Source organism: Polypterus senegalus, chromosome 16, assembly GCF_016835505.1.
Source record: "Polypterus senegalus isolate Bchr_013 chromosome 16, ASM1683550v1, whole genome shotgun sequence".
NCBI lineage: Eukaryota > Metazoa > Chordata > Cladistia > Polypteriformes > Polypteridae > Polypterus > Polypterus senegalus.
Genome location: NC_053169.1, coordinates 90,752,986 through 90,780,430, shown reverse-complemented (window position 1 = coordinate 90,780,430; position 27,445 = coordinate 90,752,986). Strand labels below are relative to the sequence as shown.

Here is a 27,445-nt window from a genome sequence, read left to right as displayed (position 1 = left end):
GCTAAACTTTGCTTTATCTTTGTATGTATAAAGTGATAAGACGTCAGTTTGGCCAGCATCTGTGCCCTTGCACGTGGGTAATGTTGTCTGGCATCAACAAAAGGAGGAGAAAGTCCGATGACCAAAAGCAAGTGGCTAGCGCAAGAAAGTAAACTGTGTGACTTATGTCCGTGTGTTGCATCGCCTGGTGTCCACAACAGGGACGAACATCTGACATAGAAAGGCAACAAGAATCACAAAAAAGAGGGGCATAAGGACTAGAATGTTCAATGTAAAAAGTCAACAAGACATACAAGGAAAGGAGGGTACAGAGGTTTGTAAATATGCAATGTGATTGAAATAGACAGACTTAATATTTCACCATTCAGCCCATTTAATTAATTTAAAATTAAAATGTTATTTAATTTAATTAACAGGTGTTTCCCGGTGCTAATATTATAAAAGGAAATCCTGAGACGAGACATTCTCGGAGATAATTCTCAGAGATAATAATAACTCCCACGAGAGATAATTTCAGGTCCTGTGAGATGAGACTTTTTGCCAAAAGATTTTGACAAGTCCCGTCCTCCTCTCAAACATTCCCAACCACGCCCACGGTCCACTCTCTTCTCATTCGTGTGAATGCTATTGTCAGACACAATTCCTGCGCTCTCAACTCCAAGCGGGGTCAGAAATAAAAGACAAAGAGCAGAAGAAAAAGCAGAATGTCATAAAGAGGTTCAAAAACATTGTTGCGATACACATGCAGAGCAGGTTAGAGATTATGAAAGCACTAAAATTTGAAAGTCCCGAAAAACTGATAGCAAAGATCGCATTAGCGCTAACAAATGGAAATTATTACTCGGTGAAATAACAGAACAGCGAAAAGAGATTGAATCTATGGACATAGGTGATGTGACAGAAGTATGTAGATATTGTTCGGCTTTAAATTTTAAGTTGGAGACTTATAGATCGTCTAATTCATGTTGCCATCCGGGAAGAGTAATGTTTCTTATCAATGGAGAGGCGCATCTACGAGAATTAAAAGATTTGTTGTTTGGAGAATGTGAAATCCACATACATGAGTGGCAGAGACGTGAAGTGGTTGGCAAGCAAAGAGAGCAGGGGGCAGAGCCCCCTAGTGTATATATCTAGATAGATAGATAGATAGATAGATAGATAGATAGATAGGATAGATAGATAGATAGATAGATAGATAGATAGATAGATAGATAGATAGGAAAGGCACTACATAATAGATAGATAGATAGATAGATAGATAGATAGATATGTATGAAAGGCACTATATGATATAGATAGATAGATAGATAGACAGATAGATAGATAGATAGATAGATAGATAGATAGATAGATAGATAGATAGATAGAAAAGGCACTACATAATAGATAGATAGATAGATAGATAGATAGATAGATAGATAGATATGTATGAAAGGCACTATATGATAGATAGATAGATAGATAGATAGATAGATAGATAGATAGATAGATAGATAGATAGATAGATAGATAGATAGATATGTTTACTGACATTACTCAAGTCATCCTCACTCACTTTGAAGACTGAAATAACTTGAAAATCTGACTGGTAAAACATTTTTGAAGGAAACAAAAACACTAATAGTATAAAGGCATTAATTATTTTGTGCTAAAATTAATAGTTTATTATTTTTGCTCTGTTCATTACAATTTTTATTATGGTTTGCATACTTACATACATACATATTATTATTTTGTATTGTATGAAATAAATTATGTAATAAATATTGCTACAGTGTCAGCAACAATATCCCACAAATAACATTATTTGAGATTCAGACCTATGCAGTGCATATTTTTGGGATCAAATTTTAATAATCTGATATTTATTTTATTTATGTATTATAATCTGCAGTTACTTATTAATCTCTTGACTGAACATTTTACCATAGTCTCACAATATTTGATTTGGTATAAATAAACTAAAATCACCCGAGTACTTGGTTATAGGATGTTAGGTGATAATGGAATAGCACATGCTGCAAGTTTGAACAGACAGGAGAGCTGAGACTGCAATTGTCATTGATAACAGTTCAGTCTTGAGCTCCAGGTGAAAATGAGGAGTTTACCCTGTGCTAGCAAAGGATTCAAGTTCAGAATACAAAATACTAATTTAATCTGAACATTTCAATGTAAATTCTACTGAAAACATTGCTAGATTTAATTAAAACTTGAAAACAGATGAAAATTACTGTGCAGATAACTAGTGTGATACATACTGTATGTGAAATTGTGTCAGCTGCTATACCTACAGCCAGGCGATACTACATACTGTAGGACTTTTTTGTCTTATAGCTGTCTGTGCAAATAAGATGCTTAGCTCCAGAGGTTTACTTGGTCAAGTGGCTTGAGAAAATGTCTTCTGCATAACAAAATACAAAATGTTACATTTTAATGTTCAATTCTTCATTTTTCCAGATAGTTATTATCCTTAGTAAAACAGTTATATTATAGGTTTGCAAGGATAATACGTTGAAGGAGAAGAGTAGAAGAGTTCTTATGCTTTTGTACTAAAAAATACATTTTCTATATATCTGTAATTACATTTGATCTGTTCAATGACCCACATGTTAATCGTGAAGGCGAAGTAGTTTATGTTTATTAAGCAACTTGTCAACTTGGAAATTGAAGACATTAAGATTTTAATTTTTTTTTATCATAGAGAATTATTGGTATATCTATGATGAGATGAATTACATACTATATGATCACCGGATGAAGTGCCTTTATCATCCTTAACAAGAAGCACTGTCCTGTCACCTGTTTTATGTTGTACACAGAAAACCTTTAGTCATGATCTTCATAAAATTCATATATCTAGCAGAAACATACAGATTATAAAACCTTGAATTGTTAAGGCAAAAGATAAACTCCTGCTGTATTAGGCATGTTACATTAAAAAAAATGTGACTGCTTGCGGACAAGTTTTATTTTTAGTTAAAAGTTCTAGAAATAAAGATATCAAGCAGAGGTCAAGCCAACTGGAGTGGTTTTTAGAAAACCAGTTTTACTTTGGAAATAAATCCCATATGAAAGCACTAATGCCATGATTGTGACAAAGTTTGATTAAATGTTTTAATGTCAGCTATGATGATTTATTCACTGTTTAAAAAGCCCATTTCATTCTTAAATGTAATAAATCACATACAAAGACTTACAGCAAGATTAGAATTTAAAATAGAAAAAAAAAAGTATGGCTTTTGAAGTATTAAACTGAAAGGAAAAAATGCAAATAATATAATTAAACAGCTCACTCTGTATATCTTTATGAAAAACAATTTGTGCAACTATCCTGTACACTTGCAAATTATGTGGATTATTAAAGATATTTATTACCTGATAGTCTGGTTTAGTAAAATAATCAAGGCTTGATACATGATCTAAAAAGATATGAAATTCAGAAGGCATGTGTTTTAGCAGCATTCTATGATCATATCTCTCCTTGATTTGACCCACTTGCTCCTGTTTGAAAATATTAATAGAGAATTGAAAAAAGTGTCATTAACTTTTCAATGTTTTAATAAATGTAGGCATAAATTTGCCCATACACCCAATAATCTTGACATAGCCGTTTATTATTTAAAAACATTGATTTTGTGGAAATATTAATATTAAAATGGATTTACCTTGTCTTTAATTTTTCGCCATGGTAATTGTCCAACTGCAAATTCTACTAACATGTAAAATAAGGACCACAGGTCATCATGGCGGCCCATTTCCTGTAAAATGAAAAGACAGACAGACAGATTTTCCTGAATGATATCCAGGGCTTTTGAACTGTGAGGCCGCAGTGCCACTGTGCTCAATAAAAACAGAAACAACCTTCTTTACTTAGTATACAGTAGTCTCACGTAATTAACAGGAAATTCTCAAACCTGCTTAATCAAATTGCCCAAAGTGAATCCCTGCGACATTTAGTTCAAGGTCTGAACAAGGTGCCATATTATAACTGGATTCACTCCCACAAACACCCACACTCACACCCAGTATGGAATCACCAGTTAACCCAACTTTCATGTTTCTGGGGATGTCGGAGTACTTTAAGAGAATGCACACACTCTACTTACAATACAATACAATTTATTTTTGTGTAGCCCAAAATCACACAAGAAGTGCCGCAATGGGCTTTACCAGGCCCTGCCTCTTGACAGCCCCCCAGCTTTGACTCTCTAAGAAGACAAGGAAAAACTCCCAAAAAAACCTTGTAGGGGGAAAAAAAAAAGGGGATGAAATCTCGGGAAAGGCAGTTCAAAGAGAGATCCCTTTCCAAATAGGTTGGGCATGTAGTGGGTGTCAAAAAAAGGAGGTAAATACAACACAATACACAGCACAGAACACAAGTAATCCTCAATACGATACAATAGTACAATAGAAATATTATAAGTACAGAGCAGAATTCAGCAGTAGATGATATCACATCATACGACATTGGATTTGGATAAAGCCCATGCATGAGATTCAAGCCTAGGATTCTTAAAGGCAGCAGCACTAACTACTGCGTCACTGTGCCACTCCCATATAGTTAAACAAGCTCCAAATTAAAAAAAAAAAACTTACTTTGTTTTTATGTGCATTTACTGAAGCATAGCGTACAGTTCCTCTGAATCCAGCAACATTTCTAGGCTGTAAAAATAGCAAGAAATGTAAATTACCCAACAATACATATTGTGATACATGACTTCTCTTATAATATGAGTTTTTATTAAGGCAGTTATTTTGGACAGCTACAGCTGGAGGTTTCATTCCAACAAATTTCTTAATTAGAAAAATAATTTAACAGTAAAAGGTGTCTGACTTTTAAGAAGACATAATGCTTATTGTTCATGCTTTTATTAGTATTTAACTTTTTGATTTCTAAATTTCTATCTTGTTTTTCCTAAACACATATTAGAATTGTGACTTTATGATTGACACATACAGTACAGATGCAATTGATATTAATCTGGCTGTTAAACTACTGTGTAATGTGTTACTTCAGCATTATTGTTAAATGAATAAATTAAAAAAAATGAAGAATTAAAATATAGTCTATATAGTCATGGCCGAAATTATCGCCACCCCTGGAATTTTCCCAGAAAATGCACCATTTCTCCCAGAAAATTGTTGCAATTACAAATGTTTTGGTATACACACGTTTATTTGCTTTATGTGCATTGGAACAACACAAAAAACAGAGAAAAAAATCCAAATCTGACATCATTTCACACAAAACTCAAAAACCGGGCTGGACAAAATTATTGGCACCCTCAACTTAATATTTGGTTGCACACCCTTTGGAAAAAATAACTGAAATCAAGCACTTCCTATAACCATCAACAACTTGTTACACCTCGCAGCTGGAATTTCCGACCACTCTTCTTTTGCAAACTGCTCAAGGTCTCTCAGATGTGAAGGGCGCCTTCTCCCAACAGCAATTTTGAGATCTCTCCATAAGTGTTCAATAGGATTTAGATCCGGACTCGTTGCTGTCCACTTCAGAACTCTCCAACGCTTTGTCTTCAACCATTTCTGGGTGCTTTTAGAGGTATGTTTGGGGTCATTGTCCTGCTGGAAGACCCATGACCTCTGATGCAGATCCAGCTTTCTGACACTGGGCCCTACATTGTGCCCCAATATCTTTTGGTAGTCTTCAGATTCCATGATGCCTTGCACACAGTCAAGGCATCCAGTGCCAGAGGCAGCAAAACATCCCCAAAACATCTTAGAACCCCCGCCATGTTTGACTGTAGATACTGTGTTCTTATCTTTGTAGGCCTCATTCCGTTTTCTGTAAACAGTAGAATGATGAGCTTTACCAAAAAGCTCTACCTTGGTCTCATCTGTCCACAAGACGTTCGTCTAGAAGGATTTTGGCTTCCTCAAGTACATTTTGGTAAACTCCAGTCTGGCTTTTTTATGTTTCTGTGTCCGCAGTGGGGTCCTCGTGGCTCTCCTGCCATAGCGTTTCATTTCGTTCAGATGTTGATGGATAGTTCCAGCTGACACTGTTGCACCCTGAGTCTGCAGAAGAGCTTGAATATGTTTTGAAGTTGATTGGGGTTGTTTATCCGCCATTCGGACTATCCTTTGTTGGAGTCTTTTATCAATTTTACTCTTCCATCCACGTCCAGGGAGATTAGCTACAGTGCCATGTGTTGTGAACTTCCTGATTATGTTGCGCACACAGTCGAAAAAGGAACATGAAGATCTCTGGAGATGGACTTGTAGCCTTGAGATTGTTGATATTTTTCCACAATTTTTGTTCTCAAGTCCTCAGACAATTCCCTGCTCTTCTTTCTGTTCTCCATGCTTAGTGTGGCCCACTCAGACACACAACAGGAAGGTTGAGTCAACTTTTCTCCATTTTAACTGGCTTCAGGTGTGATTGCTATATTGCCAGCACCTGTTTCTTGCCACAGGTGAGTTCAAACGAGCGTCATATGCTTGAAATAAAACGATTTACCCACAATTTTGAAAAGGTGCCAATAATTTTGTCTGGCCCATTTTTGGAGTTCTGTGTGACATGATGTCAGATTTGGCTTTTTTTCTCTGTTTTTTTGTGTTGTTCCAATGCATATAAAGGAAATAAACGTGTGTATACCAAAACATTTGGAATTGCAACAATTTTCTGGGAGAAATGGTGCATTTTCTGGGACAATTCCAGGGGTGCCGATAATTTCGGCCATGACTGTAGATGTGCAAACAAAACATATTATTGTTCAGTAACGTTTTGACGGCAATGAGAATCTTTCCAATTTTCAAACAAAAGTAAAAGACTACAGAGCTCAATGAAATATTGCAGTGTGCTGCGTCATTTCACCTACTGATATACAACTACAACTAGCAATACCAACTGACATCACATTAACAAGCTGTTGAAGTGAAAACCTGCGGGTGCTATGGCACCACAAAATAAGGTTCTGTACTCCTCTGGTGTCCTGTAAACTCACTGATGATGCTATGCCTAATCAATCATTATTGTATGCATGTGAAAAAAGAAAAACATGCAGCCAATGAATAAAAAAATGAATCATGAAGTTTTATGGATACAATATCAAAAATGCATGAAAAAATTTAAAATTGAAAGTGATGCAGTGAAATATGCACAGTAAGCTTGTTTCTTTTGTTTCACATTATTAATAAAATACAATATCACTTGTGCTCATCTTATATATAAATGACTATGCGTGGAAGTGTGTGTGTCTGTCCGGGAGTGAGAGGTGGAGTCGGGGAAAGGGCTCCACCTCCGAGGAAACAGAAAACTCGAGCACGCCAGCAAAACGAAACCTCAGAAGAAAGACAAACTCGCTTAGCCGCTAATAATACAAGTGAGGCGAGCACGTCGGCAAAACGAAACCTCAGAAGAAAGACAAACTCGCTTAGCCGCTAATAATATCAGTGAGGCGAGCACATCGGCAAAACGAAACCTCAGAAGAAAGACAAACTCGCTTAGCCGCTAATGAACAAACAAGGTGAGCACGTCGACAAAACGAATCCTCCTAAGAGAGAGACGCCCAGTATAGTTCCTTTCAATTAACTGACATCTCTACATTAAAAAATTTTTTTTCCGACGATTTCCATAGTTTCTAGGACCCTGGGCTTCTTACAGCATGGGCTTACACATCTAGTGTTGTATCATATTCTGAAATTGTAACTGTAATTATAATCAGGGATTTATTTTTTCTTTCCCATTTTTGCTTTAAATCAATTAGACGTTTGTTTTGTTTTTACTAAAGAAATTAAATTTTAATGAAACAATATAAATATATAACTTGCCTCCATATGATTTAGCTCCTATTTGAGGCTGGAAGTTACTAAGGATAAAATTCTGTGATATGAGTGACAACATATTAGTTATATACTACATAATAGGTTAAGATGCTCAGTGAAAACTGAACAATGATAATGACTAGGGTGCTCCAAAAATTAAAGATTAAAATATGTATTTAAATTACAAAAATGATTATACAATAAGAAGGTTAACAAATGAACAACCTTGAAAATGTAACTATATTCAATATACTGTATAGGGTTAAAAGCATATGCTAATAATTATTTAAATACCTTCAGAAAAACTTCTGTGTTGCCACAGCATGACATGGATGGTTCAAAATGTTCCAGATGAGACCCCTGCCTACCATATCTGATATAAAAACCTTGAAGAGACCACAAAACTTTATTCTTTGTAATCATACTGAGATGGAAACAAGCAGTAGTTGGTGTAAAACTTCACACATGCTTCAAAACAAAAGGCCAAAAGGAACTGTAAAACACAAAAAAGAAAAATAACTTAATATGAAAAAAAAAACAGAATAAAGCACATAAAATAAAGTAATGAATAAAAGAAAAAAGCAAATCACCATCCACTCATTTATTCATCCATCCGTTTTTTTAGCTGCAATTTTAAACAAGTTTAATGGAGATGTTCAGTTCTGAGAACAAAGTCACTAGTTCTCAACTTAAAACTGAATGATTTTTTTATATTCAAGTGCATTGTTCCGTGTGACATTCTGTGATTGTTTATTTCCTACAACATTCTAATTAGTCCACATCCAGTATAAATTGATTGTACACTCATAAATATTTAAAAGCAGTACTTAATATTGCTGTAAACAGATCCTAACAAAATAGATAAATCAAAAAAATAGAACATAAAAAAATATCAATTATTTTTGAAATTCTCTTTTATTACCAAATTACAAACACAGGTAGCAGCACCACTGTTTGGCTCACTATGCTTTGCTTCTGTCCTAAGAGAAAACCTAAACATAAGAATATCATTCCTTATGTCTTTTTGTGTTTTGGGTCACTGAGCACACTGGCTGTCTTGATTTCTTTGTTCATTTTCAATTTAATTAACATAAAGAAAAAGAACGATATTCAGTGTTACCATAAAAATATGGAAAATGATTAAAAACACAAGTTTGAATGTGACAAAAAAGCAAGCAGGTCAGGTTGGAGGGAATTGAAGTACAGCGATAGACATCTTCTTTAAAATGGACACGTCTAATGTAAGGCTGCAAGATATACGACACATTAAAAGCTGGTGATCGTAATGGCAGCTTTTACTGTAATATGCTATTGTGTTACATTGTAGAACAGCAGCATTTATATTTCATCAGATATTCAATATCATTAAATGACCAACAAAATACAGATTACCATGAAATTACACATTTTGTCATTTCACTGTGACTGCGTCAACTGAAGTGAAATACATATTTAGTAAAGCAAATATCTAGTACAGTAAGTTATTATATTATATTTTGTTTTCCTTTTACCTATCATTGGAAAACAATGCGTTCCTTCTTATAATAAACTATTTTTTTTTCTAAAGTCCATGTACTAGTCTTCTGCATCATTCTGAGAGATATCATTCCCCTGTTTGTAAGGACCTGCAGAAGAAAATGTTCAACTGACCTCACTGCTGTTTTTCGTTTTCCTTCTTAGGTGATTTAGCTCTCTTCACCAGATTCTAATTTTAAAGCTACAATAAAAGACTGATCTAAGCACAACACATATTCAGATTAATACAGTTAACTTTTATATAGCACATTCCATTGGGGGTGGGTGTTAAAAGATATTAAAAAAAAAAAGCAAAACTATGTAAAATATATCCTTTACAGAGATGGAGTCGCATGAACTGCTGCAGTGCAGAAATAAACCTAGGCTAAACTGGACCAGACACCACGCCAACAGAAAGTTACCCAGGTGGTTAGAGGAGAGGAGAACAAAAACTCCACACTAGCCACGTGTCTGTCATTATTGATACTAAAGACTCCCGTCCCAGCCATTCTGAACTCGCTTTGTTAAGCCACAAGGGGGGAAAAACAAACAAACAAACAAACATAAAACCAGATGTTTTACAGTATGAACACACTAGTCCGCATTTTAAGTATGGGTATGTCATGTTAAAGAAATGGGTCTTCATTTTACATATAATCTATCATCATAAGGGGTACTCCTCACATCAGTAGAAGGACCTGCTCTGGAACTACAGGCTCAACATTCTATACCTGTCTTATGTATTAGTCTTATTTTATGAAGGCTAATCTCTATATATAATCTTCATTTGGATCTTGATCTTTGTTTGTCCGCAAATGAATTAGAAGAAGAAGCACTAGATGGCAGTAGAGAGACAGCTAAAACATAGGCATTGCATTAAGAATCTCCTCCAGGCTTATACTACTGAAGACTGTAGTACTCCAGTCACACCTCAAAACACAGACATTCAAACAACACAAATTGTTGTGCTTTAAATTAACTAAAGAGATCTTCATTTAGATCTTGATCTTTGTTTGTCTGCGAATTCCACGCATGCGTAGATCACCTTCCAGTTTAGTACGTTGTTGTTACTCACGGATGTCAACAATGTGCCGGAATAACGAAAGGGGTGGTGGACAGTGTTACGCTGGTTAGCTCCTGAGGCCTGGTTAGAGAATGAGATTGCCGAAGATAAAAGGTACGTGCCTACGTGACATATGAATGAAAGAAAGACACGTGGGTAAAATGAATGACAACATAACAGCACGTTCCAGAAATTATTATTGTTACGGTGTAGCCGGCGAGTGCTGCGCGTCTCACAGATGTACCGTGGCTTGCTCACATGTCAGTGAAGTGATCCCTATTTATGCTTTAAAGAACCTGGATACCTACGTGTCCCCCTTTTATAACCATTGCTCCGTGTATATTGCCTTACTCTTTGGATTGCCACAAAGCAACCTGCGAGATTGGAGAAAGGTTGAGAAGACATCGTGAGAGGAAACGACAGTGTTGTGAAAACGAGACGGACTGTGAACGGACAGAAGTAGAAATGCTCCTACACCACCACATAATTACTATTCTGACAGTGATTCCAAGTAGGCCATTCCTATCGAATCAATATCCAAGGGTTTTCTTTTGTAATTTTGTTTCCCTTATAAAAAATCATAATGCTGTGCGACGAAGGGCCCAGTTCACGACTGGCAGCCGCGTTTAAACAGGGAGCCCTTCACAGACAACTTTAACACGCACAATGTAGTTGGGTGCACATGGTTAGTATTAAATATTGTGAGAGATGGCCGGCAGTTTATCCCGGCCAACACCCCCACACCGCTAGATGGAGTCCTCCCTGCAACATGGAGGTGCCCCGAATTCCCGGAGGGCATCATGGACAATGGAGCTCGGCTTCACAGCCCTGCTAGGGGCCGCCAGGGGATGCTGCAGGGAGGCATGAGTGTTTCTATTATATCCCGGAAGTACTCCCTAGTCATGGGGACAGGAGAAACGAAGTACTTCCGGGCTGAAGAAAAGGAGTAGATTTTATCTGACCCGGAAGTGCTATGGGTTCACATGGACTTAGGGACAGAAGCACTTCCGGGTGTGACAGAGCTGCTGGGTGTAGAGGAGGATTGATTATTGTTATTATTGATTTATTATTTGTGTAGTGTGGGGGTGGAGGTGCTTTCTGCACATAATTCAAGAAATTACATTTATTTCTGATATTTTACCTGGTGTCTGAACGTGTTGTCTGCGGGTTTGGAGGAGCGACAGCGCCCTCTACTGTCACAATATATACTTTCTTTAACCAAACATATCTATTTACAGTGTTTTTTGTTAGAAGTAATATTTTGAAATTGGTCGATAACTGACAGTCCAAAATAAGGCTTCAGAAGAGCAGCTATATGAATTTATGTCTTGTAATGATCATTGCAGGAGAATGCTGCAATTTTCTTACCACAAGTAAAAACAAAACTATTTGAACAATATATGAATAAAGCAGTAGTTGAATGCAGTAGGAGGCGGCACGGTGGTGCAGTGATAGCGCTGCTGCCTCCCAGTAAGGAGACCTGGGTTCGCTTCCCGGGTACTCCCTGCGTGGAGTTTGCATGTTCTCCCCGTATTTCCTCCCACAGTCCAAAGACATGCCGATTAGGTGCAGTGGAGGTCCTAAACTGTCCCTAGTGTGTGCTTGGTGTGTGTGTCCTGCAGTGGGCTGGCGCACTGCCTGGGGTTTGTTTTCTGCCTTACGCCCTGGGATTGGCTCCAGCAGACCCCCATGACCCTGTAGTTAGGATATAGCAGGTTGGTCAATGACTGACTGACTGAATGCAGTAATCCAACATAGCATGAAATGAAGTAAAAACAATTTATTGCCTGTTAATGCTCCTGCATGCAAATTGAAATTTTAACAGTTCTCTTTCATTATTTTACATATAATATCTAATTGCGACAATTACAGAAAGATTTAATGGTATACTCATTACATATTAACATTGTTTAGGGAATCTCTCTAGGTTAAATATTCATCTCTTATCAGTTTAAGATATTTTTCATACTGTGTAAAGTTTACTGGGTTCCCAATCTATATTATTTTTACATTGTAATTTAATTCAGTTTACTTCAAGTCAATAACATATTGCCTTATCAAGTTATTTGCCTTAACACAAATCATGATAAAAAAACACAGAAACAATATACTGCATATAGTACATACAGTATGTAATATTGATGTCCTTTCAAAATAGGGATCTTCAGATAGACAGACAGACAGACAGACAGACAGACAGACAGACAGATAGATAGATAGATAGATAGATAGATAGATAGATAGATAGATAGATAGATAGATAGATAGATAGATAGATATGAAAGACAGGATAGATAGATAGATAGATAGATAGATATGAAAGGCACTATATAATAGATAGATAGATAGATAGATAGATAGATAGATAGATAGACAGACAGATAGACAGATAGATAGATATGAAAGGCACTATATAATAGATAGATAGATAAATAGACAGATAGATAGATAGATAGATAGATAGATAGATAGATAGATAGATAGATATGAAAGGCACTATATAATAGATAGATAGATAAATAGACAGATAGATAGATAGATAGATAGATAGATAGATAGATAGATAGATAGATAGATATGAAAGGCACTATATAATAGATAGATAGATAGATAGATAGATAGATAGATAGATAGATAGATAGATAGATAGATAGATAGATATGAAAGGCACTATATAATAGATAGATAGATAGATAGATAGATAGATAGATAGATAGATAGATATGAAAGGCACTATATAATAGATAGATAGATAGATAGATAGATAGATAGATAGATAAGAATGCATACACCAACATACAGACATTGTATACTAGAACCTTTCATTTTTTTATAATAAACAGTATATTTCCACAAACAGCAAATTAGTCATGATGCTTACAAAAAATAAACATTTCTATATATAAATTTAGTGTGTTAATTCTGAAATTCTATTTTTATTTTAAAGACGCTGCATCCGTTGATTTTACAGGGAAGGCTTCTAGTCTAAAAATGACTGCAGTGCAGACGAAGCCACTAAAGACTTAATCAATAAAAAGCAGCTGACTCTGTTAAAAACACAGCGCCTCACTACACCACATTCTGGAAGCAAATTAATTATTCATTTCCTGTAGCCGCACTCAGAAGTGCCTGTGAAAGGTACTGTTTTAAGACACTCACAGATGTCAGCTTTGAACAAGCTCTTTTATATACACGCTAAAAAGAAACACCTGTTGTATAATTTAATTCCAATAAAAGTGAACTTTTGCCTTTTTATTCAGAGTTAACAGAATGAGAAAATACTTGAAAAATTCAAACACTTTGACCCTTATCCACCCTTCCCCTTTTCCGCTTTCCAAGTTAAACCGAACTTTAAATTCTTAAAAGCAGGTTAACAAAGGCACTAATTTTGTTTGTTTTAAAATAATGTTGCCTATTAATATGCATCTTTGATCCCATGAATCAGTCCAATAAATACATTTTAATAAATCAATAATTAAATTACTTTCATCCATCCATCCATTATCCAACCTGCTATATCCTAACTACAGGGTCACGGGGGTCTGCTGGAGCCAATCCCAGCCAACACAGGGCACAAGGCAGGAAACAAACCCTGGGCAGGGTGCCAGCCCACCACAGATTACTTTCATTAAAGTTGTATTATATTTTCTGAACATTCTTGCTTTGAGTATTAAACATCTTAGCTTGCTACTCGATTATTTACATAATTCAAGGAGTGCATTTCCATTACAAATATAACATATATATATATATATATACTGTAAAAAACAATATAGAGATTTTAACATCGCTGGTTTCTGCCTAGTGGTTATTAATGCCAGGAGAGGCTCAGCCTCCATGCACACCTGACTGGTAAAAAGGGGCTTTAAAAAATGGACATAAGCTAGAAAATAATTCACGATTAACAAATGTAACTGTGCAATGCAGATTATATAAAAATGACAAACGATTACTTCATTGCTTACATTACAAGAAGCTGAATATAAAATATACTTCATGTTAAGCAGTGTTTATACAGTGATAGAATGTGATTTGATTACAATGCCACAAGGTCCACTCATCTTTTAAGCTGAATGAGTAGTTCACCTAAAATTTTAAATTTCACATGCGTTTTCTAACATTGAGAAATGCATATGGGTGGAAGGAACCTGAAGTTTTTCTATTTTTTAAAATTTATGTATGAAGACTTTATGATGAAAAGACTGGTAAATCTCTATGCAGAATGTTCAGAGGAAAGTTTTTCAGCAGTACAAATCAATGTATACCCAAAATGACAATGAACATGAACTTATGTTAGATTGTTTTGTGTATTTTTTCATTTCCAGTTATAATAAATAAGCAGATTTTCAATTGATAGACTCACACCTACCTGATATGATCCATTTTGAATTACACCCGAATCCTAACTGCAAATCTCTGTTAATTATGCCATAATATAAGTTTTCAGCTAAAACATTCTGTACTGTATTAAACTAATAAATCCTCCATTCCTAATGCTAATTAAATTGAAAGAACATTCAGTTTTTGATTTTTAATTTTAATAATTCACTGATAAGTCTTGACTCCTGCTTTTGTGTTTTCTTTCTGTACATATTATTTATTTATTAATTGATTTAGTCGAAATGGTTAAAAATCACAACTAACCTATAATATACAAAAAAAAACACGTAGGCTTAAAAAGTGACCAAGTGTAAAGTACAATTTGTTTTACGGACAAAAACTAATCAACTTAATGAGTGGCCTTAAATTAAGGATTCACTTGCCAATTTCAGGCACTATGAGTTAATCACATAGTAGACTAGGGAGCTCTGCCCCCTGCTCACTTCGCTCGTCTACCCCCGGGTTTGGTTAACCGGACATGCAATTTAAAGAGATTGTTACTTTCATGCGAATTGTTACCTACTCATTCGATTCTATGTTGTATCGCTTCTGTGTGATCATAAATATACACCTGACCAAATTGTGATTTCTTTCTTCGAAATGAAACTTGTCGTAGCTTTAATTGTTGCGGGACCACAGATTCTCTTAGCGTATGGTCCATTATTGTGTAAATCTACGTTTGGAGCACTGAATGATGCGAACAGATTATTGTAGATTTGCATATTTTTCCTGTAGTGTTTGTGGATTTCACTTTCAGCAAACAACAAATCTTTTAATTCTCACGGATACGTCTCTTTATTATGAGGCAACACTACTTTTCCCGATGGTAACACAAATTAGACGATCTACAAGTCTCAAACTTAAACTTTAAAGTCTTACAATATCTACATACTTCTGGCATATCACCTATGTCCATATATTCAATCTCTTTTTGCTGTTCCGTTATTTCACAAAGTAATAATTTCCATTTATTTTTGATAATGTGATCTCTACTTTCTTTTTTTGATACTTTTGAATTTTACTACTTTCATATTCTTTAACTTGCTCTGCATGTGTATTGTGCCAACGTTCTGAACGTCTTTATGAAGTCTTTTATTTCTGACCCCGATTGGACCTACGAGGTTTTCAATTCCACTTGGTCCGGGCTGATTATTACTTTACTTCTTTTCAGAATTTGCACATAGATTATTATTGTTCTTTTTTTGCATTCTTTTTTGACTTCTTTTCTCTCCAATGCTTTTGGGTCTCTTTTTGACGCGCTGCTCTTTCTTATTCGCTTAGTCGTTGACATGCCATCTAGAACGTATAAAATTTTTAAGAGCTGAGAGCACACGAAGTGTGTCTGCCAAAAGCATTCCAACAACTGAGAGGTTAGATGTCCGTGATCTTGTTTTAAATTGGTTGTTGTCACGGGGCGTCAAAGTGTCTTTCCGAGAAGGTCACGTCTCGACTCAAGATTTTTTTTTATATAATAGAGAGATGTGTTATAGACTCGAGTCTGTGGGGTGTAATAAAAGCTCTTTGTTTTAAGTTCATAAGCCAGCTCATAAAGGTATAGTTCCAGTCTTTTAAACTGTCAACTGCAAAGTTTTCTCTTGTAATAGATGAGTGACACGACAAGCCAATCTCCCTTACAGTTCCTGTTTCATGCAAACACCATGTATCTGATGTTGTGCTGTTAATAATACTTGCCTACAGAATAGTCAATGGTTCAGCACCTATGCATATGGAGACACTGAGGTCCTATACTCCTTCTCACCCATTCAGGTCCTCTAGTGAATGGCATCTGGTGATGCCATCTCTGTGTGGCATCAAATCTCAATCCAGAATCTTTTAATGTGTAATGAGCTGCCCACCTTCATCTGAACTGCATGACAACATAGACGTGTTTAAGAAGTGCTTAAAGACTATCTGTAAATACAGTCCCGATCAAAAGTTTAAGACCACTTGAAAAATGGCAAAAAAATCATATTTTGCATGGTTGGATCTTAACAAGGTTCCAAGTAGAGCTTCAACATGCAACAAGAAGAAATGGGAGTGAGACAAAACATTTTTTGAGCATGCAATTTAATGAAAACGATTAAACTGAAACAGGCTGTTTTACAGCTGATCAAAAGTTTAGGACCACACATCCAAAAAAACCCATAACCCCCCCCCAAAACAGAAATCAAACTTCCAAACATGAACTCAGTACTGAGTAGCTCCACCGTTATTGTTGATCACTTCAAAAATTTGTTGCGGCATGCTTGATGCAAGCGTTTCCATGAGGTGAGTGGGAACATTTCTCCAAGTGGTGAAGACGGCCGCACGAAGGGCATCTACTGTCTGGAACTGTTGTCCATTTTTGTAAACTTCCCTTGCCATCCATCCCCAAAGGTTCTCAATTGGATTTAGATCAGGGAAACAAGCAGGATGGGCCAAAAGAGTGATGTTATTCTCCTGGAAGAAGTCCCTTGTCCTGCAGGCATTGTGTACTGTAGCGTTGTCCTGTTGAAAAACCCAGACGAGGGCCCTCAGTCATGAGGAATGCTCTCTGCAACATCTGGACATAGCCAGCGGCCGTTTGACGCCCCTGCACTTCCTGAAGCTCCATTGTTCCACTGAAGGAAAAAGCGCCCCAGACCATTATGGCGCCCCCTCCACTGTGGCGTGTAGAAAACATCTCAGGTGGGATCTGCTCGTCATGCCAGTAACGTTGGAAACCATCAGGACCATCAAGGTTACATTTTTTCTCATCAGAGAATAGAACTTTCTTTCACCTTTGAATGTCCCATGTTTGGTGCTCTCTTGCAAAGTCCAAACGAGCAGTTCTGTGGCGTTCAAGGAGACGAGGTCTTTGAAGACGTTTTTTTGTTTTTGAAGCCCTTCAGTCTCAGATGCTGTCTGATGGTTATGGGGCTGCAGTCAGCACCAGTAACGGCCTTAATTTGGGTCAAGGATCGTCCAGTGTCTTGACGGACAGCCAACTGGATCCTCCGGCTCAGTGCTGGTGAAATTTTTTTGGGTCTTCCACTTGACTGTTTTGTTCCATAACCCTCAGGATCATTTAAGAAATTCCAAATGACTGTCTTACTGCATTCCACCTCAGCAGCGATGGCCCGCTGTGAGAGACCCTGCTTATGTAGTTCAACAACCCAACCACATTCAAAAAGGGAGAGTTTTTTTGCCTTTGCCATCAGAACGTGTGACTACCTGACAGAAAATGACAATGAATCCACATCTTTGCACAGATTTGGCCTTTTAAAGGCATGTGGTCCTAAAATCTTGATGAGCTGTAAAACAGCCTGTTTCAATTTAATCGTTATTTTCAATCAGTTGAATGCTCAACAAATGCTTTGTCTCACTCCCATTTCTTCTTGTTGCATGTTGAAGCTCTACTTAGAACCTTGTTAAGATCCAACCATGCAAAATATGATTTTTTGCCATTTTTCAAGTGGTCTTAAACTTTTGATCGGGACTGTATATATCTAATTGATAATGAATTTGATAAGTTCCTCTAACTAAAGAAAGATTAACTAATTGGTCTTCACTTGTGCTAGTCAATTTAGTAACCTTATCCTATAACACTTGTGCCAAAACAGTCCCCCAGAGTAATATTAATTTGATTATGTTGACTTCTTTTTGTAAGTTGCTTTTTATGAAACTGACTTCTAAATGAATAAATGTAGATGTTAAATGTATTGTTACCACACAATCTCTTAAAGAGAATAACATAATGCAAATACAGCCTTGAGTACAACCATGATGCAAGTTTACCACACTACAAGTACTTTTAAGTGTCAAGTGTGGAAGAATACCTTTAGGGTAACATAGCATTCATCTTTAAGAAGTAGCATAAAGGGTTAATAAATGTCGGAAATGAGATAAAGGTCAAGTGAACAACAAAATGTACACTGAAATAGAAGAATTGGCTTAGGTAAAATACTGAGATGGTCAAGTAAATAAAGAATGTACCAGAAGAAAGGTGGATGTAATATACAAAATGTACTGAAAGGTGACTAAGAGGTGACTAAGAAATCAGCAGATGTCCTATAAATGAGAATGGACAGTTGTTATATGCACAGAAATTTCAATGGTGGTGGCTCATCTCAAAAGGTTTAAGAATATAATATAATAGACTTTTATTTTATATAAATCATTTGGGTGTAAATCAACAAACCAATAATGCCCAAAACTAGCCGGCAATGTATGAAATGATTCATATTTCACACATTTCCTAGGCATTCTATAGAATGCCAAATGAGAAACCGGCAAAGTATGAAATACATCTCCGATTCTTTTCCAATATCACGTGGCAAGGCACGTGACTTTTAACGCACGCCTCAGGCTTAGAATTTGTCAGTTGCACTTTGCATTTTGTTCGGGAGTGTCAAAATACGCAATTTTACTTAAATTTGTTCAACAAAAAATTAGTTTATTTTACTGTGCTCCATGAAGGTGATTCGCGCAATATATTGGCAGTTGTAATGAGTGTGACAGAGGATGGCTTCTACCGACTTGGAACTTCTGAAGGAATTTTAAAACAAGTATATGCAGGATCTATGGCAAGCCAAATTAACATTTAGATATATCTCAAAATGAATTTTGGATATCTTAAAATGTAATTTACTTTTTAAGATATCTGAAACTCGCTTTGAGATATCTTAAAATAATTGTATCTGCATTTCAAGATATCTCAAATGAATTTTCAGATATCTTAAATTGACCTTTCATGCACTTTAAGATATCTTAAATGCATTTCAAGATATCTCAAAATCATTTCCTGTAAAATTGCCTATTATTTCAATGGGACTGACTACTTGTTTATTATAAGATATCTTGAAATGTATTTGAGATATCTTGAAATGTGCAGGAAGTCATTTTAAGATATCTGGAAATGTATTTGAGATATCTTAAATTATATTGTAGATATCTGAAAATGCTATTGAGATATCTTGAAATAATTGAGTGTCCTTTTAAAGATATCTTAAAATGCATTTTAGATATCTTGAAATACAATTTGAGATATCTTGAAATACATTGTTAGATATCTGAAATGGAGCAGAGACCCATTTTAAGATATCATGAAATTAATTTTAGATATCTAAAAATGTATTTCAGATATCTGAAAAAAAATGAATTTCAAGATATCTTGAATGCTTTTTAAGATATCTAAATTATATTTCGAGATATCTCAAAATAACTTCCTTCTCATTTTAAGATATCCCAAATTCATTTTGAGATATCTCGAAATACACAGGAAGTCCCATTGAAAGAATAGGAAATGTTACAGGAAGTGATTTTGAGATATCTCAAAATGTATTTGAGATATCTTGAAATGCACAGGAAGTTACTTTAAGATAATTTGAAATGTATTTGAGATATCTCAAAATGCACAGGAACGTATTTCAAGATATCTCGAATTGCATTAAAGATATCTTAAAATGCATTTCAGATATTTCAAAATGTACAGCATATCATTTCAAGATATCTTGAAATCTATTTAAGATATCACAAAATGCTTTTTAGATATCTTAAAATAGATGCATTTTTAGATATCTGTAAGTCAATTTGAGATATCTAAAATGCATTTCCAGATATCTTAAAATCCATTTTGAGATATCTCTAAATGTTAATTCGGCTTTCCATAGAGATCACAATTCACTTTATGCCCTAAGAACTTGCTTAGAATTGAAGATATTCCTGACCATGAAATTCCTCTCCGGTCAGTTGCAATTGCTCGGGCCAGTGGAAGCGGCCAAGGATTCGTCAAATGTATGTATAAAACAAAGCGCCAAAATATGAAATGTCTTTGCGTGAAAAATGTAATGAAATGTAATTCAAAATTTCATTCAAGCCTGCCATGTTGCAACAAGTAGGTTAATTTTAATTTCTTATTTTTTATAGGAAAATTTTGTTTCCCTTAATAAGAAAGGCATAAATTTGGTTTTGTACAACTTTCATTTTTCTTTACGTATTTTGAATACATTTTTTTTAATGGCACTCTCATTATTTTTTTCAGAATAACATTTGTATTTTTGAGGAATGCACGTCATTTATATAATAGCCTTATCAGGACCTTTTTTCATACTTTGCCTAAATAGCATTTGTCATTCTATAGAATGCCTAGGGAAAGTGTGTAATAATTCTCATATTTCATACATTGCCTAAAAACGCCGGGCATTATATACAATGCCTAGGTATTCTATAGAATGCCGGCTTTTCATACTTTGCTGGTAACACATACATTGATTGACACTGCATGTAAATTCAGTAGTTTATAAAATGAACACTCTATTCTTTGTTTCTCTGACCATTCTGACCAGGCTGTAACGGACTGCTTTTGATCAATGCTCCCTCCAAGGCATTTTTCCGAGGAGTAATTAAAAGATACCATGAACAGCTTTTCTACTGCCTGATTATTGAATTGTCCTGAAAGAGAACGTTTCTTTCTTTAATAAGATGTTAAATTTCGACCACATAAGCAGTGCAAGAAAACTCTCTGCAAGGCACATTCTAATAACTGTCATTAATTTATAGATTAAAGTATTAACAAACATTGTGTTTAATTTAGAACAAATAAAACTCAATTCCAGGGTGGCACGGTGGTGCAGTGGGTAGCGCTGCTGCCTCGCAGTAAGGAGACCTGGGTTCACTTCCCGGGTCCTCCCTGTGTGGAGTTTGTATGTTCTCCCCGTGTCTGGGTGGGTTTCCTCCGGGTGCTCTGGTTTCCTCCTACAGTCTAAAGACATGCAGGTTGGGTGCATTGGCGATCCTAAATTGTCCCTAGTGTGTGCTTGGTGTGGGTGTGTGTGCACGCCCTGCGGTGGGCTTGCACCCTGGCCGGGGTTTGTTTCCTGCCTTGCGCCCTGTGTTGGCTGGGATTGGCTTCAGCAGACCATCGTGACCCTGTGTTCGGATTCAGCGGGTTGGAAAATGGATGGATGACATTGTGATCTGTAGCGATAGTAGGGAGCAGGTTGAGTAGACTCTGGAGAGGTGGAGATCTGCTCTAGATTGGAGAGGAATGAAGGTCAGTAGGAACAAGAAAGAATACATGTGTGTGAATGAGAAGGAGGTCAGTAGAATGGTGAAGATGAAGGGAGTAGAGTTGGTGAAGGTGGATGGGTTTAAATACTTGGGATCAACAGTACTGAGTAATGTTAGGATATAGTGGGTTGGAAAATGGATGGATGGAAAACTCAATTCCTTCTAATAAAGGTACAAATAAGTTAATATATACTTTAGCAGTGTTTTCCTATGGCAAAGGGCCTCGGTTATAGTGTCAACAGTTGATCACTTGTATCAAAAATACTATGTAATTAATTGAGTACTTCTCTGTATACAATATTTGTTATTTTATTTTATTTATTTTTTTTACCAGGGGCTAATATTAGTTCACTGGAGCTCTTTACTCTGGAATATGCTATATACAATTGGACATGAGTAAACCATTCCTGCCGCAGATCAATTCCTGTTTTTCCTAGTAACTGAAATTGGCTTTTGTTGATGGTCACTGTGAAACACAATTTTACAGGACACTGTAATCTTTTGAATTGAAACAGGTCATTAGTAGGGAGTGGGAATGGGAATTCTGTGTATAAATATTAATTCATCCTGTAGCACATTCTGTAAAAATCAGATTTGAATGTAACACTTTGCAATGGTACAACATTACAAATCAAAGTTTTAGATTAAGGGTTTAGAAAAGCAATAAACACTGAACAGTGGTTTTCTTTAACTTACGGGGGGAGTCAAGGCAAAGTTAGAAAATGAGATTTATTAGAAAATAGAACGAACCTTAACACAACTGATCATGTCATTTCTCAGTGTCGTCTCCACCCTTCTCAAAGTGCCGGGATTCCAGCAGAATAAAAAGTTTGGTCTTGTCCTCACAACCACTCGTGCACCGCTTTCTTGGAGAAGCCAGAAAATGTTGGTACCTTCACACTTGGACCACAGGGAAAATGCAGTTTTGCAACAGCAATGATAAGGGTATGTCATAACGAACCATGGCTTGAATTCTGTACCAAAATTCGAATGCCTTTATAACGCATGAGGTAATAGGAATATTTGTACGTTGCGTCCAGATTTGAAGACAGTCAATTTAAAGCTTGCTCCTTTCTGGCAAATCAACACACCTGGTACAGACTGTATGGTAACAGCCAGCATGTTACCCTGAGGATAAGAGCGACAGGATGGATAACTGGCAGCGAAGTGTCACACAGGCACGCTTAGCCCGGCATTCAATGAGCTCCGGGACCATTCTTATTACTCTTTACGAACCTGGAAAGGTTCAAGAAGGCAGGTAGAGACTTACAGACACTGGATAAATACAGCATCATAGAAGATAAGATACCGCGAATGAGACAGCAGTACGAGTGTACGGAAGACAATTGAAGAGTGAACGCAACTTTAGTAACAGTGCAGAAATACTCATGGCTAGTTTCAGCAACTGCTACTTTATAATGCATTTTCCCAAGCATAACGGTGATTCCTTTGAATGTATGGCTGTGAATCGTTCATTATTGGGCTTTACTCTCATTTGGCATGTGTCTCTGTCTTTCCATCTTGGTGTTCACCACTATATTATTATTCTTGATGTTGTTGACAAACGGCAACAATTGCATGCAACTTAGTGCAATATCCTACCTTATTGTGTTTTCCTTCTTCTCCTAATACTTTGAATATTATCATTATTATTATTATTATTATCTTTGTGGTGAAGCCTTAGTGTTAGTATCAGAAAACTATAAAATGGCATCATACGCGCCAAGTAATTTAGTAATTGGCAATAATGGATTCAGTGAGGTTATCAGACATAAACTAGATGCACTAGGATTGAAAGTTAAGACGAAAGTAAAAAATTTAGGGGTAACCGTTGACTGTAATCTGAATTTTAAATCGCATATTCATCAGACCACTAGGACAGCATTTTTTCACTTAAGAAACATAGCTAAAGTTAGGCCTCTTATATCATTGAAAGATGCGGAGAAAATTAATTCACGCTTTTGTTTTCAGTAGACTAGATTACTGTAACGCACTCCTCTCAGGACTACCCAAAAAAGACATAAATCATTTGCAACGAGTGCAGAATGCAGCTGCTAGAATCCTAACTGGGAAAAGAAAATCCGAACACATTTCTCCAGTTTTGATGTCACTACACTGGTTACCTGTGTCATTCAGGATTGACTTTAAAATACTGCTTATGGTTTATAAAGCCTTAAATAATCTCGCTCCATCTTATATATCGGAATGCCTGACACGTTATATTCCAAATCGTAACCTTAGATCGTCAAATGAGTGTCTCCTTATAATTCCAAAAGCTAAACTTAAAAGAAGTGGTGAGGCGGGCGGCCTTCTGCTGTTATGCACCTAAAATCTGGAATAGCCTGCCAATAGGAATTCACCAGGCTGATACAGTAGAGCACTTTAAAACACTGCTGAAAACACATTACTTTAACATGGCCTTTTTATAACTTCACTTTAACTTAATCCTGATACTCTGTATGTTCAATTCATCATAATAACTATTCACAGTGGCTCCAAAATCCGTACTGACCCCTACTCTCTCTTCTGTTTCTTTTTCTGGTTTCTTTGTGGTGGCGGCCTGCGCCACCTCCACCTACTCAAAGCATCATGATGCACCAACATTGATGGACTGAAAGCCAGAAGTCTACGTGACCATCATCATCAGGTCCTTCCATGAAAACCCTAAATACAGAGAGGACTGTTTGACTTATGTTAGGTAGATTGCCCAGAGGGGACTGGGCGGTCTCTTGGTCTGGAACCCCTACAGATTTTATTTTTTTCTCCAGCCTTTGGAGTTTTTTTTTTTCTGTCCACCCTGGCCATCGGACCTTACTCTTATTCTATGTTAATTAATGTTGACTTATGTTTATTTTTTATTGTGTCTTCTATTTTTCTATTCATTTTGTAAAGCACTTTGAGCTACATTGTTTTGTATGAATATGTGCTATATAAATAAATGTTGATTGATTGATTGATTGAAGTTGCAGCACAGGATGTCATTCATTCTCAAACATGGCCTCCTACTCTTTGCTGAGACTGCGACTTGGACAATTCAAAAACTGTTCTCATTTCTCACTCACCCTAGACAGGCTTTTAGTGTAATTCCTAGGAGTAATTCAGAGACATTTGATAAATACCGACACTCATCTATTCTCCCGTACCATGGGAGAAATTATTGATATTAATTAATTAATAATTAAAATTGTACATTTTAGTTATTAATGGATTAACACATTTTAAGGCATTCTTGCATGTCTGTGGCATGCATAAATATTGTGCGGATAATACAATCTGAAAACACTACAATCAAATTATTCTTGGAGGGGATTTTTCATTTTACTAAACATGTTTTTTCTTTGCTAGAAATGACGCTAAAAGTTCACCACAAATTTTCCATAAAATTAAATTACTACAAGTTTCATTTAAAGCATTTTTAAGTACTTCCTTTATGCCAAAATCGTGTTTAAAATAAAGAAAGGTTGCACCATTTATGGAACTGCAATTTTGCTTTTTAGAAAAATATTTCCAATGAAAGCAGTTGTGGAAAACGCACTCTTTTTTGTAATTCTCACTTATTTCTGAGCAGTGGAAGAAAGCATTAAATCACCCAAGGAAAAGCCTGACATGTCTATTTGGCAATGCCTCATTTATCTTCAGGCTTCTGCACTTAATCGATGTTCATACTATACTTTCTTTTTTCTCTGTGTTGGTTTTATTATTTACTGATGTGGGCCATGGGGCATAGATGTGCAGCTAATAACAGTTGTCAGAGTGTGGATAAAGTTACAGGTCTCAATGGGCCAGATTTTTTCTTTTCATATTTTTCCTTTAGCAGATGTTATTCAGAAATACATCATTGCAAACAACAAGCTAATACTGGGAAATGTTTTAAGGGACCTAAACTGTCTGTATAGTTGTGGTCTTTGACATGGGGCGGCACGGTGGTGCAGTGGGTAGCGCTGCTACCTCACAGTTAGGAGACCCGGGTTCGCTTCCCGGGTCCTACCTGCGTGCAGTTTGCATGTCCTCCCCGTGTCTGCGTGGGTTTCCTCCCACAGTCCAAAGACGTGCAGGTTTGGTGCATTGGTGATTCTAAATTGTCCCTGGTGTGTGTGTGTGTGTGTGCCCTGCGGTGGGCTGGCGCCCTGCCCGGGGTTTGTTTCCTGCCTTTCGCCCGGTGTTGGCTGGGATTGGTTTTTTGACATAGATTTAAACTTGAGATATTCCATCCATCCATCCATCCATCCTGCTATATCCTAACACAGGGTCACAGGGGTCTGATGGAGCCAATCCCAGCCAACACAGGGCACAAGGCAGGAACACAAGGGTGCCAGCCCACCACAGAACTTGAGATATTACCTCTCCAAATTATGTAAGACTGGTATTTTCCAGGTTCAAAATACTGCAGTAATAACATGGCTTCTTTATATTTAGGACACAGGAAAGCTACAGTAATTCATTCATTTGTTTAAACTCATAATGCTTTACTGATAGGCTGCTCAAACAGTGCAGCTGCTACACTATAGTTAATAAATACAAAGAACAGCACTCAGAATCGAAACAACAACTAGGACGTTATGAATAAATAACTTCATTTTTCATTGAGGTTTCAGGTAAGTTGGGAGCTCATTTTAAACTACAAAGTATTCAGAAAGTATTCTGCCCTTCAACGGTTTTTCTCAACTTTTGTTGTTTCAGTTTTTCAAATACATTAAATTAGAATTCCCCGAGTGATATACCATACAATAAATAATGTACCTTTATGCACCACACCAAATCTTTTAAAGTATGCTAAAACTTTCTGCAATTTACAAAAAATGAAAAACACAAAACTTCCAGTTAATATCATTCATTCTCTTTATAACTCTTTTTAGACTCAAATTGCTCACGAAGAATAAAGGAAGTCTACAAGTAACAGAATTTTTGAGGAACTCTAACTGTGTAAGATGTAAGTGGATCATTTGATGGGAAGGAAGAAACTGTGACTTTAAAAATCCAGAGGTATGATTCGTGTTTGCAAAATACCTTCTGAAGGTTTCCTGGAAACTTGTGGGGTCTGATGAGACTAGAATGGAGCTTATTTATCTGGAAGTAACGTTGTGACTCACCCAACTAAAAGCGAATGCCGCATCGAGGGAGAGCCACTCCAGCATTACATGCTCATTAGCCGCATTAAACTTCACAACCAATAAAACCAGTTTGTCTAGAGACCGTGACTGCAGCCTCTCTCTGGCGTTCACACCCAACAACAACATTTATTTCTATAGCACATTTTCATACAGATAAGGTAGCTCAAAGTGCTTTACATAATGAAGAAAAGAGAAATAAAGACAAAGTAAGAATTAGAATAAGACTACACTAGTTAACATAGAATAAGAGTAAAGGTCCGATGGCCAGGGAGGACAGAAAAACAACAAAAAAAAAACTCCAGACGGCTGGAGAAAAAAATAAAATCTGCAGGGGTTCCAGGCCACAAGACCGCCCAGCCTCCTCAAAGCAATAGTACTGTAGGTATACCCACTCTCACTGGTCTCGCCACTCCATTTCCATGCTCAATAACTAACACCACCAATTTTGATCATCACAGGGAGCATTTTTACAGGGAAGGACTGCTAGCCCGACTACAACATTAAAGAAGACCCCATAATATCGCTGATATTAGGCACATTTTATCAGTAGCAAGCAGGG

The 27,445-nt window shown here is 36.4% G+C and overlaps 1 protein-coding gene across 1 annotated transcript in view; it reads right to left on the bottom strand.

The window, feature by feature from the left end:
- Positions 1 to 27,445, bottom strand: part of ttbk1a (tau tubulin kinase 1a) — a 161,657-nt gene that overhangs the window by 65,951 nt on the left and 68,261 nt on the right. Inside the window, exons 8-10 of the mRNA XM_039738448.1 lie at positions 4,597 to 4,662; positions 3,666 to 3,758; positions 3,376 to 3,501 (exon numbers count right to left, since the gene is read on the bottom strand). Coding sequence (XP_039594382.1) covers positions 3,376 to 3,501; positions 3,666 to 3,758; positions 4,597 to 4,662 — 285 coding nt within the window. The remainder of the gene's footprint in view (positions 1 to 3,375; positions 3,502 to 3,665; positions 3,759 to 4,596; positions 4,663 to 27,445) is intronic.